Genomic DNA, 16489 nt, shown 5'->3' with positions numbered 1-16489 from the left:
AATAGTAGTAAAATGAATAAAGAAGACCTGCGGCCTGCCTATGTTTTCAATGACACGGAAAACAGAACGTAGGTATTGGCCAGAATTTAGGATGCGAGGCACACAAAATAAATTGTATTAGGTAGGTATGCATTTAGCTTTTAGTATTCCTGATAAGTATTCTCTTTTCATCGTTTAGACAATAATCTTAAATCCTGTGCTTAAATCTATACCAATAATAAAATTGGAGTGTCTGTTTTTAATATTAATATAACCGCTTTTTACTAAAGGTGCATGGATGTAACTATACGCGGTACAAATATCAAAATAATAATTTGTACAATTTATGTCTGTCTGTCTATTTGTTCCGACTAATCTCTGGAAAGGCTGGACTGATTTTGACGGGAATTTCACTGACAGATAGCTGTTGTTACAAGGATATTTTTATTCTGATACTAGCGACCCGCCCCGGCTTTGCACGGGTGCAATGCTGATACTAAATACACTACAGAAAAACTGTGAACATATATAAAAACATAGCGGCCCACTCCGGCTTCGCACGGGTATAAAATATAGGTATAGCCGGGCGGCCGGCCGGTACCGCCGCAAACGCTACGTCCCGCAATTTTTAAATCTGTGTTCAGCCTGCGTTTGCAATGTAAGCGGAAAAAATGTAATTATTTACGACATCACATTAGAAACCTCAAAAATAACAGTACTTCTCCACTATTTAATGGATGTTATTATAAATATAAACCTTCCTCTTGAATCACTCTATCTATAAAAAAAAACCGCATCAAAATCCGTTGCGTAGTTTCAAAGATTTAAGCGTACAAAGGGACATAGGGACAGAGAAAGCGACTTTGTTTTATGCTATGTAGTGATGATTCATACAGAAGCATTACGATTATAAAAGGAAAAACTCGATAAGTATTTAATTAAAATGAACAGTTTTGCGATGCTCATATTTTATTAGTCAGTCAAGTAAATCTATATACTTGCTCAGATTTTTTTTATAAGTAAAACCTTGTGGATTTTTGGTTTTAAATACTTTTTTTTACTGCGAGATGATTTTATTTACTTTTTTTTTATCATTCACGCCTGTATGCATGTGTCACGTGTGTCGTGTGTGATAGATGTGTGTGACGAAAGAATATTATACAAGTATTATACATATTCAACCATAATTGGTACTAGGTACCAGCTGTGGTACCAGTCTATTTTTTGCACAGTTAATCATCGTCGGGCAGCCATTTACGAAAATCGCCATGCCATACTTTTCGGGCGGTTCCAAATGGTCGCCATACAGTCGAAAATCAGCAAATTTTTGTTTCGCCAAACGATTTGTACCAATATTGCATTTGGATTTTTGAAAATATTTGATAAAATGTGCCTATTATTATACTTGCCATACTTCTAGTAGGGGGCAAAGTGCTTGAAAAAACTTATTTATTCGACACGTTTCAAAAATACGACAGTACCAGCTGCATCGTTCTGACCGACATTTTGACGTGACAACGTCTTAAATTAGGTTGCGACTGGGAGTCACTTATGAAAAAGTGTAACGCTCGGTAACGTAACGATGAGTCACCGAACGAGAGAGAGGCCCGCGGTCTGCCGCGCGCGCAGCACATAAATATTCTACCGAGAAAAAGACGTTGTCACGTAAAATCTTCGCCCGTAAAACCGACTTTACAGGCAACCATTTTTTTCTTTTTGTCATCACCATACTGTTATGTACTATCATTGTAATTATTACACGTAGGTATATTATTTTACCCTGTACGGAATTGATAGTTTCAAACTTCTCAATATTTAGACTTCCTACGAACGTCCACGGTATGTGAATGAATCAAAGGGAGAATAAATAAAACGGCAATTGAATTAAATATGTATTTATTAAAGTACAATAATACCATTCGCAGTCTGAGGCCACACAAAATTTGCTTATCGGCCATAACGTAAGGAGTTACATAACCATCGATAGATGCTAACGCTATCTTATTACCTTATAACTTACCAATTACATTACAATCATTTCATTGAAGGAATGTCTATCATCAATCATAATCATTATTGGATAAAAGAATGATTAAATTAAAAATAGCGAATTTTCCTAAAATATCTACTCATATATTTTAACTTAAAACATAAATAGATTTATAATTTGATGTGGATTATATTTGATTCCAATATTTATTTGCTTAATGTTTTGATCATATCTAGGGTTGTTATTTCTTTTTAAGGCTCCAGAGGGGGTCGAGGAAGTTGAGGGGGTCTTTCATGTCGCCGCTTTTAAGGCCAGGAGCTTGTCGCATCTCTTCAAACGACTCGCGGCTGAACTTGCCCCTCGCTCCCCCCTGTCCCATGGGGGGAGCGGGCCCGGGGGTCGGGGCGGGGGGTAGTACTGCCGCACCGCTGGGGACGGATACCGCTTCGCCGTTGAACATCGTTGTACCTGATGTAAACATTGTTTTTTAGTAGAGTAGAATAGCGTCATGCATTTGATAATGTCAATAATAAATTCTAATGTCATTCGAAACGTAAGATTGTAAAAGAGACTATGAATTTACTTAATACAACTATAAAATTATTTCCGTTAAGAAAAAAAAATCGTTTAACGGATGCTTAAAAATGCAAAAAATATATGTGACGAGGAGTCTCCCAAGGGTCCTAATTCGGTCCAATCTTATTCATGATTTATAACAATGACATACATTGCAAAAATTGGGGCAACAGAAGTGATAAAAAGCTATAAACAATTAAAAGATAATAAATAAGAGAGCTTTCAACATGTAATAGTAATAGTTACCGGAGCAGAGCACTCCCTGCGCGTAGTAGAGCAGCGCCCGTGCGAGGTCGGGCAGCGTGCGCACCGTCACCGCACCGCGTCGCCCCGACACCAGCCAGCCCGCACCTTGCTCCAACACCTCTGCGACACATACACACAATAAATATGTCGTAAAACTACAAATACTGTTAGATTATAATGTGTCTCGCGAGATTGTAAACTGTAGAAAAGTAACTGTACTGTTTACAATTTTAAGTATTTCTTGATCTTGTATGGAAGTGAAACTGTTATAATATCACAATCCGTGGGATATAGCAGTTTCGTTGTTATCGTTGTCAGTTGTTGTCCGTCAAATTATATCGATTAATGGAAAGATCTTCCTGATTAGCCTCACCACATAGTTGTATGTGTCCCGCGCGCAGCTGACACATGGCAGCCAGTAGCAGTGCCACTAGTGCACTACGACCTGCGCCCGCGCTGCACTGCACACACACTGTGCGCCCCGCAGCTGTGCCGCCACTGGCGCCCACCAAACCCGCGCCGCTCTGTCGCCACACTGCGTCGCACAGGAGAACTAGCGGCGAGCACACCACTCTGTAGAAACGTTTAAAACAATCTTAATAACGAATCACCATAATAATCATAGTCTTAATGGTTTCACAAGAATGTTGAATGTAATATTTTACGTAATCGTAATTTATTTCTGAAGTGAACCTTCTTCAGGCGGATTAGGGTAAAATTTTACGGATGAAACGCAATAATAATTATATTACCGATAGAAATCGATTGAGAGAGACTGATAACGTAGCCATACCATATAATATAAGCAAAGAAGTTTCATTTCTGACATGTATACTTTTTACGCATGCATTTATTTTTATTATGGCAGAGCAAGCAATTAATAAAACAAATGTTACAATGATAATTGACTCACTTGTCCGGGAACACGTTAATCTGGTAGTGTGTAACCGTGCGCTGGGTGCCCCCGCACGCGAGGTGCAGCGTGCGCTCGGTCCAGTGGCCGCACGTGCGCGCGGCACCCAGCGACACGCGCGTGTTTCCCACCACTAGGGTCTGTCCCACCGCTGTCGGCCAATATGCCGCACCCTGCATCTGAACGCGCAATGTTTATCAATTATAATATCTAACTCAAAGTTCGATAAGCAAGTCATTAAATAATATAGAGAAAAGCACAAAACTCATCTAATACGAATGTCCGTCCGTCCGACATACTACACACACAGGTCACACAGGACACAGGTCACTAGTATAGATCCAGCTCGAAGGACATTGGTCCTTAGAGCCGGATCTCAGTTGCTACGTATAAAAAGGTAAGACATATTTGATTGATTTTATCTATATAACTAGCATTTCACCCGCAGCTTCGCCCGTGATGTCTAAAACTTAAGCAAATTATAATACATTAATTAAAACCTTTCTCGCAAACCCCGCTATACTGAAAACAGTATAGCGGGGCACTAGTTTCCGAGTTTATCGCGAACAAACAGATGATGCAATCAATTTTTAAAAAAGAAGATCACTTACTTCAATTTCAGTTTGTAAACAAACAATGCAGCTGACATCGTTCTCGAACATGGCTTTCCAGAAGATTTCCATTTCGGACTCGTCGGGGCATTTCGAGATCACTAGAGGCATACACCATGACGTCAATTGCTATAAATAATAAAACTTAATTATAATACATCCTTATGTTCATACTATATTCGCCACTTCAACCATTAATCCATCAGTCCTCGGAATCACAGACACAATAGATAATCTATTGTGTCGTGGCCCGATCGGGGCTTACGGTGGTCAATGGGTTAAAATGTATTAATGTTACCTTATAATAAGAGGCGTTTATATAGGCATCAGGATCAGACTTGAGGGTCAGTCTAGTGTCGTCATAGGGCATTACGTCATCCATACGAGATCGCTTCATAGCTATCCTCATCGATCGGTTTTTTTCCTCTTGGGCCTGAAATGTGCAGTTGTTGATAGTTTGTGCATAACATGACTATTTTCAGATAAAATAAAATTTTGAATTTTATACCATTTTCAAATAAAAGTTAAACTTACTTGTAATTCCTGTAAACTTTTCCATTTGGCCTCTAAAACATTTACATCACTAGATGAAGTATTTGTTAGGGAATCAGTCAATTTTTGTAAGTTTTTCACCTCCTGTGTGAATTGATTTATCAAGCTGGGGTCAGAAAAAATATCTCTTTTGGGAGGTCGTTCTATAACCTCTTCTTTAGGTTGCGGTTTGACTACTTCTCTGCGGATAACCGTAGATTTTACAACAGCCTTCTCAGACACCGGCGGCACCTTTATTTCTGGCGTCAGTGGCGTTTGTTCAACAGAGAAGTCGATATCTGACAGCAGATCGAAAGCGGTCGGTTCTTTCGCCTCTTCCACTTTAGGTGCTGGTTCCGGAGGGTCTCGGACCGTTTGCGAAGGTTCAACTTGTGAGGGTGGACTTGTCGGTTCAATGATTTGCGAATGAGATGTCGTTTCGTTAGAATTCTCTTTGGACATGGACACTGGAAGAGGAAGAAATAAAATGCAGTCATTTTTCTTATTCATTTATTATATGTTTAGGGCACAAACATAAAATATGTATATAGATATATACAAGTACATAGTATCGGTTAGTCGAGTGGATCAATCAAGTAAATGGCCCTTACCTTCGTTGCCCGAGTAAGTGACGCTAGTGTCGTGCGCGACGCCCGACTGCATGTAGGTGGACTGGTTGAGGTTGGCGCCGTAGTTGGTGCCCGCAGACACGCACACGTCCGACTGGTTGGTGACCGTCTGATAGCCGTACGGGGAGTTGTAGTAGGTTTGCTGCTGGCTTTGGTCGGAGTTCTGTTGGGCAAGCGGCGCCTGTTGCGGAGCTTCCGACGGGGACTGAACCGTTCCGTGAGCCCCGGCGCTCGTGTACACATTTTGCTGATTCTGATTCATCGCCTGCGGGTCGACGGTCTGTTGTTGTTGTTGTTGCTGGTCGAAGTTGTTGAAGGTATTTTGTGATCCGTAACTGTAATCGTAGTTTCCCGTGCACGCGTTGTAAGTGTAGCCCGGATGATTCTGATAAGTTTGTCCGTAGCTCAGGTTGTTTTGTTCGTTGAAGGCGGTCGGTTGCGATATTGCAGGTTGGACCGTCTGTTCGGGCTGCATATAGTTTACGGGAACGTTCGTGTAGCTTTGGTAGCTCGAGATCGGCATCGCGGATAGAGCTTCTCCTTTAGCGTGCGACTTTATCGGCTTATCGAAGGCGTCGATTTGAGCGAGGGCAGGATTAATATAATTTGCAGAGTCGGTCGGCATGTAAGCCTGGCCAGTGCTGAAAGCGGTGGTGCTGGCGTTAGTCGTGGACGTGCCGGAATTGTCGGCGTTGGTGTACACGTAGCCTTGGGACACGTTATCGTAACCGGCGGTGAAGGCGTACTGCTGGTTCACGCTGTAGGGATTCGAAACATTCGGTATCGAGACGGACGTGTTTACATTTTGATAGGGCATCGAAGTGGGCGCGTTCATATTTGAGTTTGGGACATTAGAAGATGCGTACGTGTTAGTGTTGGAGGTGTTGGTGAAACTGTTCCCATAATTGAAATCAGACGTCGGCGAGTAGACGTTGGAAGCGTTCGGGACATTTTGATACGGTTGATAAGCGTTCGGAGCGGGGGCAGACACGGACGGCGGTCCGCTCGGATTTTGCTGAGCTTGAGAATAATTTGGATATTGATTCGGCACATCTTGTGCGGAAGTGGGTTGATTGGGAACACTTTGGCCGTATTGGTTGCCTTCAGGTGTGTAGGGATAGTTCACGCTGTAATCCGTAGACAGCTGGGTGGTGCTGTTCGTGTTATTGTTCTGCACGGCGCTGCTGTAGGTGGCCACGTTGGAGGAGGTGGGCGGGTAGTGCACGCTGAAGTACGTTTGCGAATATTCGCCACTGAAGTTGCCCATCGCTTCCGATTTTGGCGCAGAGACGTGCATTTGAGAAAAATTGGCACTCAAGTCTTGATTATGGTGATACGACGTCATATCGGTGGCCGAGCTGACCTGACTCATGTACGGGGTGTATGAGGATGCATATGGAGTTTCTGGCACATTCGATTGGCCCGAGTTATACATGGCGGCATTCTGTGAATCTGTCATGGGATTGGCACTTTGAGGTGCGGCTTGGTACGGGCTGGCATAGCTTTGTTGTTCCGGCATCGACGTCGGAAACTGTGGCTGTGAATACGCTGCGTAATTGTAATTCTGCGCCTCCTCGGGTTTGTTAAATCCTTTAGGAGCGCTGTACCCGTATTTAGCAGCAGCATAAGGGTCATTTTCGCTCGGCATGTAGGAGGGCGGATAGCGCATATAAGACATATTAGGTGTAACGCCGTCAGGTAAATTTGGCTGCGCGACATCGGTGGCTGAAAAATTAAACAACAGTTATTTTATATTGTTAATAATTATTAATGACTGAGTTAATTTTATAAGTTCATGTATTTTACCTTCAGAGCCGACGGGGTTGGGTCGGATGGACGTGGGGTAAATCGGGTCTGGGTAAGATGATTCTGGTTGAACTTCCAAGGGGGCTGAAAAAAAATTGGTTTTTATTTCATTTCTTAAAACGAAATTGTGTAGTTGAAATTTGACTTTTTTTTTTAATTAAAATAATTATTGTATAGGTTATATTTTAAAATACGTGACGTGTGAAGTTTACCTTGCGGTGGCATGTTTCTGGCCAGAGTTCTGTTCTTCATGTATGGCAGGTAGTCCTTCAGCTTGGGAGCAGCGCCGGGCGTCGCACCGATAGGCGCGGGGCCGACTTTACTCGTTAAAACGGCATCTAAAAGAAGAATTATATCCGTTTTTTATCATTCGTTATATTCGAGAATTGGATCTTTTTTTATCAATGGTCCACAAGTAAATGAATTTATCGTTTTATTTTTGGGATGAAACTTCTTTAGTGCGTTGAGAGTAAAATTTCAAGGTCATGTCATGGCAATACCATCACGTCATGGAGCAAGGCGACGATTTTGGTATCTTTGAATTTTGAATTGAATATTTTTTTTTTTGTTTTTATGGTATTCAAATGCTTTATAAATATAAATTTATAAAGAATAGAAAAAATTCGATCACGAGGCGGGACTCGAACCTGCACCTCTTCACGCCAATCCGGGGCGGACGCTTGACCAATTCAGCCACTATAAATTTATATCTTTGAATGTTGCCAAAGAAGTTTCACGTGACCATAAATTTATATCTTTGAACGTTGCCAAAGAAGTTTCACTTATGGCCGTGTGCACCTGTGGGGGGTGCGGCAGGTGCGGGCGGTGCGGCAGGTGCGGCGGGCGCGGGGTCGGCCAGCTGCCGCTCGTCGCGCTGCACGTGCCGCGTGGCCCGCAGGCGCGCCCGCAATCCACTCAGGTTGTGCTGCAGCTTGCGGTAGAACTCCAGCCCCTTGCGGCACTTGCCCACCAGCTCGCCCCAGCTGTCGTACGACGTGATCAGCGCTAAGAGACACACAACAAATTCATTTTCAGAGGACAAAAACCAACAAAAAACATAACAATAAATAAATAAATATTTCAGGACAATTTTTCACACACGGCACAATCTCATACTAAGCTTTCGCTTGTGTTATGGAAACCAGATGGCTGATAAACATACATATATAATTTTAAATAAATACTTATAGATAATTAACACCCAGACACAGAGCAAACATCTATGTTCATCACACAAATATTTGCCCCTTGTGGGAATCGAACCCACGACCTTTGGCGTGGAAGGCAGAACCACTACCAACCAAGCCAACCAGTCAGTCAATATAACCAATAACCATGAATCATTGTGCGTGTGTGCGTGTGTGTGTGCGTGTCTCACCGTTGATCATGGCGTCTCGCTTGCGCAGCACGTCGGCGAGCAGGCGCCGCGAGTCCCCGTACGCGGCGTACAGCGACGTCAGCCGGTTGATTATGTTCTCCTGCGCCGACAGGTTCTGCTCTATTATCTTCACCTGTGCATAAAAAAATAAATTGAATTTTTTTATGCGTACAACATAATTCATTTTCAAATTTAACGCATAAAACAAAATAATGTGTGTAAAAATCGGTATAAGTGCGTGTATATACATGTGATTATGTAATCATGTTTATGATTGTGTTACATGTGTGAGCGCGTATGAAAGCGTATCAGTGCGTACGAATGCGTGTGAATACGTGCGAGTTTGTGTGAATGCATGAAGTGCGCGGGAATGCGTTCACGTGAGAAATATCACCTTGGGCGTGTGCTGCTCGAGCTGCTGACGGAACAGCTCGTCGTGCGGCTGCGCGGGGTCGGCCAGCAGCTTGGCGGTGACGTCATCGGCGGCCAGCGCGCCGCGCAGCTCGGCCAGCAGCGCGGCCCGCTGCTGCTGCATCTCGCGCGCCTTGCCCACCACGCGCCGCATCTCCGCCATCGTGCCAAGGTCCAGCCCCTCTGCGCACACACCCAACATGATGTGAGTTCATAATGCCTTTTGACAGCTCACAGTATTTTATTTAAAAATCAATTTATTGAAGTAATCACTAGAAAATAATTAACTTATTTATGGATAATTGAAACTGTAGGTGCTGTGCTGACGCAGGATTTTCGGCCGCGTCGCACAGTCACATAGCGTCGCTCCCCAGTTGTCCCGTAACTCTCGCCACCGACCCACGTATTGTAGTTAATAAAATTATATAGTATATTTTTGTGTAATTTAGAAGAAATATAAAATTTAATTGGCCGCTATCTTTAATTTCATCTCCCTACACACAGCTACACTAAATTGGTGACCCCGACGTGATTTGAACACGCAACCTTCTGATCTGAACAACGTAACAAAATGAATAAATAAGCATGAACATTAAATTTGAACATTAAATGAATTAAAGCAAGGTTGCGTTCCGCACCGATGCCGTCGAGGCTGGGCACGGCTTGCTGCAGGCGGTCGAGCGGCTGGGCCAGCAGGCGCAGGTTGGCCACGTGCAGCGCGACCGCCTTGTGCAGCACGAGGTTGCTGTCGGCCGTGCGCGCGTGCGCCTCGCAGTACTTGTGCAGCTCGCGGGCCAGCTCCGTCTGCACCAGCGAGGGGCCGCGCCCGCCCACGCGCCGCTCGTGCTCGCGCTCCAGCTGCCGCTCCTCCTGCCGCCACACACCAAACATTAAATAACATACATATACAGGGGTTGAGTGGATTCCGTTGCGCATCTTCCGCGACGGAAAGGTCGGTTGTTCCGTGTATTATAACCACTATTTGAAATTAGTCAAGTGTGGCGAGACCTACGGGTATATCAAAAATAGAAACGGCAAAATAGAAAATAGAATTGAACAAATGTGTGATGGTTCAGTGACATTAAAATTAAATTAATTTTATGGAAAGAAAAAAAAATTATATCTATGCAGGAGGCCTGAAATAATATTTTGAATTTATCAAGGAAAACCACTATTTTTCAATGATCCGATTCATAAAAAAAAAATTTGATCCAATGTGATTCAACTTTCCCAAACTTATACCTGTATATCAGCCTTAATTTCTGTGAGAGCGTGCTCCACGTCGCTGATAACTTCAGCGAGGCTGTTCATGGAGTCCACCAGGGTGGTGATCATCTCGGTCTTGGCGTTCATTGCTGCACACCGGTCTACGATCTCTTGTGGTATTCTAAAATTAAGTTTGAAAAATCAGATGTTTTGCGCGAAGTGACAGTAGTACCCACCTCAACGCTTCGCTTATGAGGCGTGCAAAAGGGAATTAGAGAATAAATGTTTCAACTGAATAAAACCAACACATAGAAGATAGTTGTCTTGGTTTTAGCTGACCCCTGAGTGATTAGATTAAGGGCATGAAAAATAGATTGAGGCCGATTCTCAGATCTACCCAATAGACACACAAAATTTCATAAGAATCGGTCCAGCCATTTCGGAGGAGTATAGTAAATAACATTGTGACAGAAGAATTTTATATACTACTATGTAGAGATTTTTATGGAAATACTGTATGTATTTTCTTTTTAACAATTGGTTCAGCATAGTTTTTTACAATGTATAATGGTTAGGGAGCCAGGTGCAAATTTGGTTAACTATTTCCTCTCAAGAGATAATTCGTCAGACGCATGAGAGTATAGTATTATAAAGCCTCGTGAACGTCAGCTGGCGCTCGGTTGGGGGGGTGAGCGGTTGTAGCCTCCCACGCACATAGGAAAAAAAATACATTCATTCATTCATTTCCTCTCAGCTAAAAATTTGTCAAATTGTAGCTAACCCAATATCTCAACGAAAAAAAATAGTCAGCTGGTTACAACATGGTGTATTATACGTCAACTGGTGTCTCGAACATGAAAGTTAAATTTAAAGAAAAATTTATTTTCCGTTATTTCCTCTCAAACAAAAATTTACCTGATGATAGCTTATATGTAACTGTGGATAAATATATATGTCAGCTGGCTGTATCTTGGTGGAAAAACCGTCAGCTGATATGGGAGGCTACAACCGCTCTTCCCCCCAACCGAGCTCCAGCTGACGTTCACGAGGCTTCATAATACTATACTTTGATGCATTTTACTAATTACCGCTTGAGAGGAACTTGGTCATAAAATCTGCTGCTGGCTCCCGGACCAAAATGTTGTTTATAATGTAGCTATCTACCACTAAAACAAATTTAAATTTAACTCAAATTTGTTTATCATTTTATATATTGTAGTTTAGTATTTATTTATTTTGGAAAATACACATTCATAGTATTTTTGTCTGTTTTGTAAACAAAACCAAGTCAATAACTGATAACTGATGACACATATCTACTGATAAGAGTGAATCATAATGAGATAAGGACTTTCTAACATAAAGAAAAAAAGCAAGACAATGTGTCATCAATCACTAGAATCAATATTATTCAATTAAAATTTAAAAATAAACAGTTATTCATCTCACAAAAATTAAATGTTCTATAAATTAGTCAGACACTAATTTTAATTGGGTAAAAACTTGCAATGGCTATAAAAAATTTCAGACTATTAGCTTAGCAGGCCGCCGGGGACCGAACGTGGTGGAAAACCTTGAGGGAGGCCTTTGTTCAGCAGTGGACGTCCCACGGCTGACACGACGATTAGCTTATTCAAAAAAGAAGCAATAAAACAGTTATAAAACTTACTTCTGTTCTGTGTCCAGTATGTCCAGTTGGTCCAGTTGCAAGGAAGACATGAACTCTGTGAGCTCCACATTCTTGGCCTCCACTTGGCTGACCACGTGCCGCAGCAGCTTCGCTTTCTCCTCTGAATATAGAGACGAGGCTTCATGAGCTCCCATGGGCACCAACCGCGAGAATATATCCTGTCCTGACACCTAGAAAGATAATCAAAACAATATAACATGATTCCATAATCATTATTATGATAACAATGTGACAAAACAAAACTTATTTACATTTCAAATTAGAAAATAAACAAAAAAAGCTCCACCTTTTATTATATAGTATATAGCGCTTTGAAGATAATTATAAGCAACAGCAATACCAACAGCGTGCTGCTAGCAATTAACTAACCTCTGGGTCGTTAAAATTAATGGCCACAGCCTTAACCAAGCACACAGGCTTGAGCTCTGTCAGCATGTCCTTCTCGGGCACTTCCTCGTGATATATGAACTCATTCTCATTCTTGGCTGCCTTTCTCTTCCCCTCCACTATGTCGTTGGTGAATGTCAGCGCCTCCTGTGTGGCCTGCACCGGTTCAATGTACTTTGCTAGCTTCCGAGCTTCGTTCAATTTGTCAACAGCTTGTTGGTAATATGCAACTCTCTCTCCCATTTTCTGCTGTTCTTCAGCATTGATACCTTGAAGTAGAGTTAAAATTATAACTTTTTAATATTGAAAACAGAGTAATATAAAAGCCATTTTATTATTTAATATTAATAGTAGCAAAAAAATATGTTAAATGAATACAAACCCTGATACAAGGCCACTATACATCCAATGTATGAAGCCTTAAAAGACAGATTGCGGTACCAAATGTTATACAGCTTAGTGCCTATAATCTCATGGATATTATCTGTGCCTGAAGAGGGACCTAGGATCGCCAGTGAGTTTTTGTAAAAATGTAACACTTGGGTTGCTACAGCACCTGAAATTTAATTCGAATGATATATTTAAATGTATGCTTTATAAAAATAAAGATAAAGAAGTGAATGATATTTTTAATATTTATATGTTAAGTGTTATTAAATGTGTACAACTGACAAGATTTCAAGTTGCAGGTGTGTGTTGGTGTAGTTGAAAGATTTTTGTGTGATTAAATTATTAATTTATTTCAAAATCATACCAATTACACTAGATTTTCTTGTATCTTGTCTGCTTTTATCCAATATACATTCTTGTGCTTGGGCAAAACAAATTTCTTGCAACAAATTCAGGATTTCCGATGAAACATCAGCTCCTGAAGGTTGAGGATACTGTTCTCTCAGATATTGAAAAGCCCAAGCTGCATTTTGAAAGTGCTGGCAAGCTGCCTTTAAGCTGTCTGCGGTGGCGCGAGCCTCGGCTGCTGCCAGTTGTGTGTGCAGGGCTCCAATGTTGTACAGTATACAAGCCATCTCAAATCTTATGTCTGATAATGAACAATTCATGTTTGCATACAAATCTTTCCTGCAAATTGAGTGGATACAATACTAATTTGATAAGCTTTTAGAAACTTAACCAATCATTATAATAGGACAAAATAAAAATGAAAAAAATCAATAATATGCTAATGTAATTAGCATTTATTAATAATGTAATTACTCTTACCAAGCGAAAGAACAGGCGGCTGGTTGACCTTTAGCCATTGGAAATCGACTTTGCATGGCTCGAAGTTGACAAAAGTATTTTTTAAGAGCCTTAAGACCCGCTGCGTCAATAGTAGGTCGCACTGCAGCAGAGCGTAGCCCTTCCAATTGATGAATTTCATTTCCATAACTATCAGGATCTTCTCGATAAGCCTCCGCTATATACTGTATAAAAAACAAGTTTTAACACAAATAAAGTGGAAAGAACTTACACTTTAGTTGCTTTATTCTTGCAACATACCTGTTTAAGTTTAGGGCCAAAATGCGTATTCTCTGGACTGATCTTTATTTCAAAGCTAAGAAATGATAATTTTGGTACAGCCTCCATGTTTACTTATTGTTTTTCAATTATATATCGTATAAACTATAAATATTTCATCATTGTTGGGTTTTCATTAATTTATCAATCTAAGACTGTCATTTTTATTGTTTGTTGAGAAGTGTCAAATGCGAGGTCAAATGTGTGTAACAACCATAGACATGGAGAATGGACCACAGATGACAGAATATTGCTCTGAGTGACAGAACATATATAAAAGTATAAACAGACGTTCGAATTTGGTACGGACCGCACCGTGACCTTGGTGCGCTCCGGACCATATTCGATCATGTGTACAGTGGTCCGCCGGACATAATTATTATTATTGACGGTACGGTCGGTTCGATGGTTTTTTCTTCCGAACTTGGTGCGGACCGTACCAAATTCGCGCGTGTGGACGGGCGATCGCACCGGACAGCGCATTAGTCATAGACTATATTATACTTATTAGAAAGAAAGAAAGAAAGAAATTACAACTTTAGTCACAGTTCTACCGCCAAACAAAACGGACGTCGGTCGATCGTCATCAATGGCGATGGCGTCGGATGACGTGGCTATTACTGAAAAAAGATTAATAATATAAATTTTAGAACTCTACAAAGATTTATGATATGACTGCATATGTCTGAATGAATCCCTTTCTTTTAAATATAATTTTGCCCATTCTTTTCTCTTCGTTTTCTTCTTTTCAATACCTGTAACTTGTACTTGTACCAAAAGAAGCCTTGAACTGAGGTCTACATGTGAAAAAAATACAACATTCTAACCACGAATTTATTACGAGAAATAGATTTTCAAAGAATTCGGTTTGACTTTTAATGAGATTACTATGATCAATGCTCGAAATATTCACAAAAAAGGAGATTAATTTGTATTAATTTGATATTATTGAATTGTCTTATAAATCTAAGATATTTTTTTTGTTCAGTTAATTTATTACATATAATTATTAAGATTAAGTACCTACCTATAATAATATATTGAAATATCGACTATAACTAACGACTAAAACATAAACAAAAACTTGGTAATAGATAGATGATATACTATATAATTTTGTTTACTAGGACAACCCTGACATTCTTTGAAAATCTATATCTCGTAATAACTTCGTGGCTAGAATGTGGTATTTTTGTCACATGTAGAACTCAGTTCAAGGTTTCTTTTGGTACAACAGAGCTTCTACTAACGCCTGCATATCTTTTATATATAAAAATGAATCGCAAAATGTGTTGGTAAGCGCATAACTCGAGAACGGCTGAACCGATTTCGATAATTCTTTTTTATTATATTCCTTGAAGTACGAGGATGGTTTTTATGTAGAGAAAACGTAAATATGTACCACGGGCGAAGCCGGGGCGGACCGCTAGTCTTATATATAAAAATGAATCGCAAAATGTGTTGGTAAGCGCATAACTCGAGAACGGCTGAACCGATTTCGATAATTCTTTTTTTATTATATTCCTTGAAGTACGAGGATGGTTTTTATGTGGAGAAAACGTAAATATGTACCACGGGCGAAGCCGGGGCGGACCGCTAGTAATATAAAAAAATAAAAACGAAAATCAGTAAAAATTACAATACTTTCGCCTCTATCGACAATATCGAAAATTTCAAAAAGGGATAATTTGCGCCTTTAATCACTTCATATATTAGCAACATAATAAATTATCTAGTGTATCTATTTTTTTTAAACGAATTTATTTAGCTCAGTCGGCCGCGAAAATTCCAATATTTTAAATGTTTTTTTAAAAATCGTAAATTTAATCGTAATTTTAAACAAAGAATATTTTCTTTGTGCGGCAATAACCTGGACGGATAGCCGAAACCGATTGAATATTGAAACTGTAAAGGCGAAGCTGCAAATTAATTAAATGTAATTTTAAATTATCGTGCAAAGATTTTTATACATTCGCTTTAGAAAATGAAGAGCTTTTAAAAGCTGTTTCTTCCAACAGCAAATATAAATGCCAAAAATAAATTTTCTCTATTTAACATTGCTGTTTTAATTATCTCCCGTTAAAAATAACTAAAACTCGTATTTTTGATGCTGTTAACCCTTAAATCAAATACTGGCAACCCTAGGTGCGGTGCGATCGTGTGGCGAGTCGATCGCACCGCACGAGTACGGTGGTCCGGTCGCACCAGTTCGAACGTCTGTTTATACTTTAATCACCACAATAATCACACTATCAGGTGGAACCACAGGGTTGAACGCCGTGGGTGAACGTTTCATATTTTATCTGCTAAATACCGTGCAGCCTAAAGGTGCGCATACACGCAACACTTTGTCTTACACATACGCAAACCTAATAACTTCGGGCGTATTCAGAAAGAAAGCTTGAAACTTATAAGCGCTTATAAGCGCTTATAAGTTTCAGAAGCCGGGGCGGACCGCTAGTCTTATATATAAATATGAATCGCAAAATGTGTTGGTAAGCGCATAACTCGAGAACGGCTGAACCGATTTCGATAATTCTTTTTTTATTATATTCCTTGAAGTACGAGGATGGTTTTTATGTGGAGAAAACGTAAATATGTACCACGGGCGAAGCCGGGGC

General features: G+C 40.5%; 1 protein-coding gene across 1 annotated transcript; it reads right to left on the bottom strand.

Moving 5' to 3' along the window:
- Positions 1-1858: 1858 nt before the first annotated feature.
- Positions 1859-14067, bottom strand: mop (tyrosine-protein phosphatase non-receptor type protein myopic). The gene is made up of 21 exons (XM_090110083.1): positions 13851-14067; positions 13572-13774; positions 13108-13430; positions 12736-12909; positions 12336-12622; positions 11946-12136; positions 10313-10457; positions 9709-9940; positions 9054-9253; positions 8660-8792; positions 8080-8286; positions 7494-7619; positions 7282-7365; positions 5458-7200; positions 4850-5313; positions 4614-4748; positions 4316-4444; positions 3705-3883; positions 3165-3364; positions 2792-2911; positions 1859-2437 (listed from the first exon to the last, which is right to left on the bottom strand). Exons 1-21 carry the CDS (start codon positions 13935-13937, stop codon positions 2211-2213), a joined length of 5589 nt encoding a protein of 1862 aa, XP_089966209.1. The 5' UTR covers positions 13938-14067; the 3' UTR covers positions 1859-2210.
- Positions 14068-16489: the final 2422 nt, after the last annotated feature.

This window comes from Colias eurytheme, chromosome 2 (assembly GCF_061535395.1).
Source record: "Colias eurytheme isolate Ceu_HAF_F1 chromosome 2, ilColEury1 Martin Lab GWU primary, whole genome shotgun sequence".
Lineage (NCBI taxonomy): Eukaryota > Metazoa > Arthropoda > Insecta > Lepidoptera > Pieridae > Colias > Colias eurytheme.
The sequence above is the reverse complement of the archived record's forward strand: the minus strand, read 5'-3'. Positions and strand labels throughout refer to the sequence as shown.

What these genes read in the sequence shown, in the direction of transcription:
- mop (XM_090110083.1), bottom strand. Translation starts at nt 13,937, where the DNA reads ATGGAGGCTGTACCAAAATTATCATTTCTTAGCTTTGAAATAAAGATC. An exon ending in ATACTGGACACAGAACAGAA is followed by an intron (nt 10,458 to 11,945) that starts GTAAGTTTTATA and finishes ACTTAATTTTAG; the next exon opens with AATACCACAAGAGATCGTAG. An exon ending in GCAGGGAGTGCTCTGCTCCG is followed by an intron (nt 2,438 to 2,791) that starts GTAACTATTACT and finishes TGTTTACATCAG; the next exon opens with GTACAACGATGTTCAACGGC.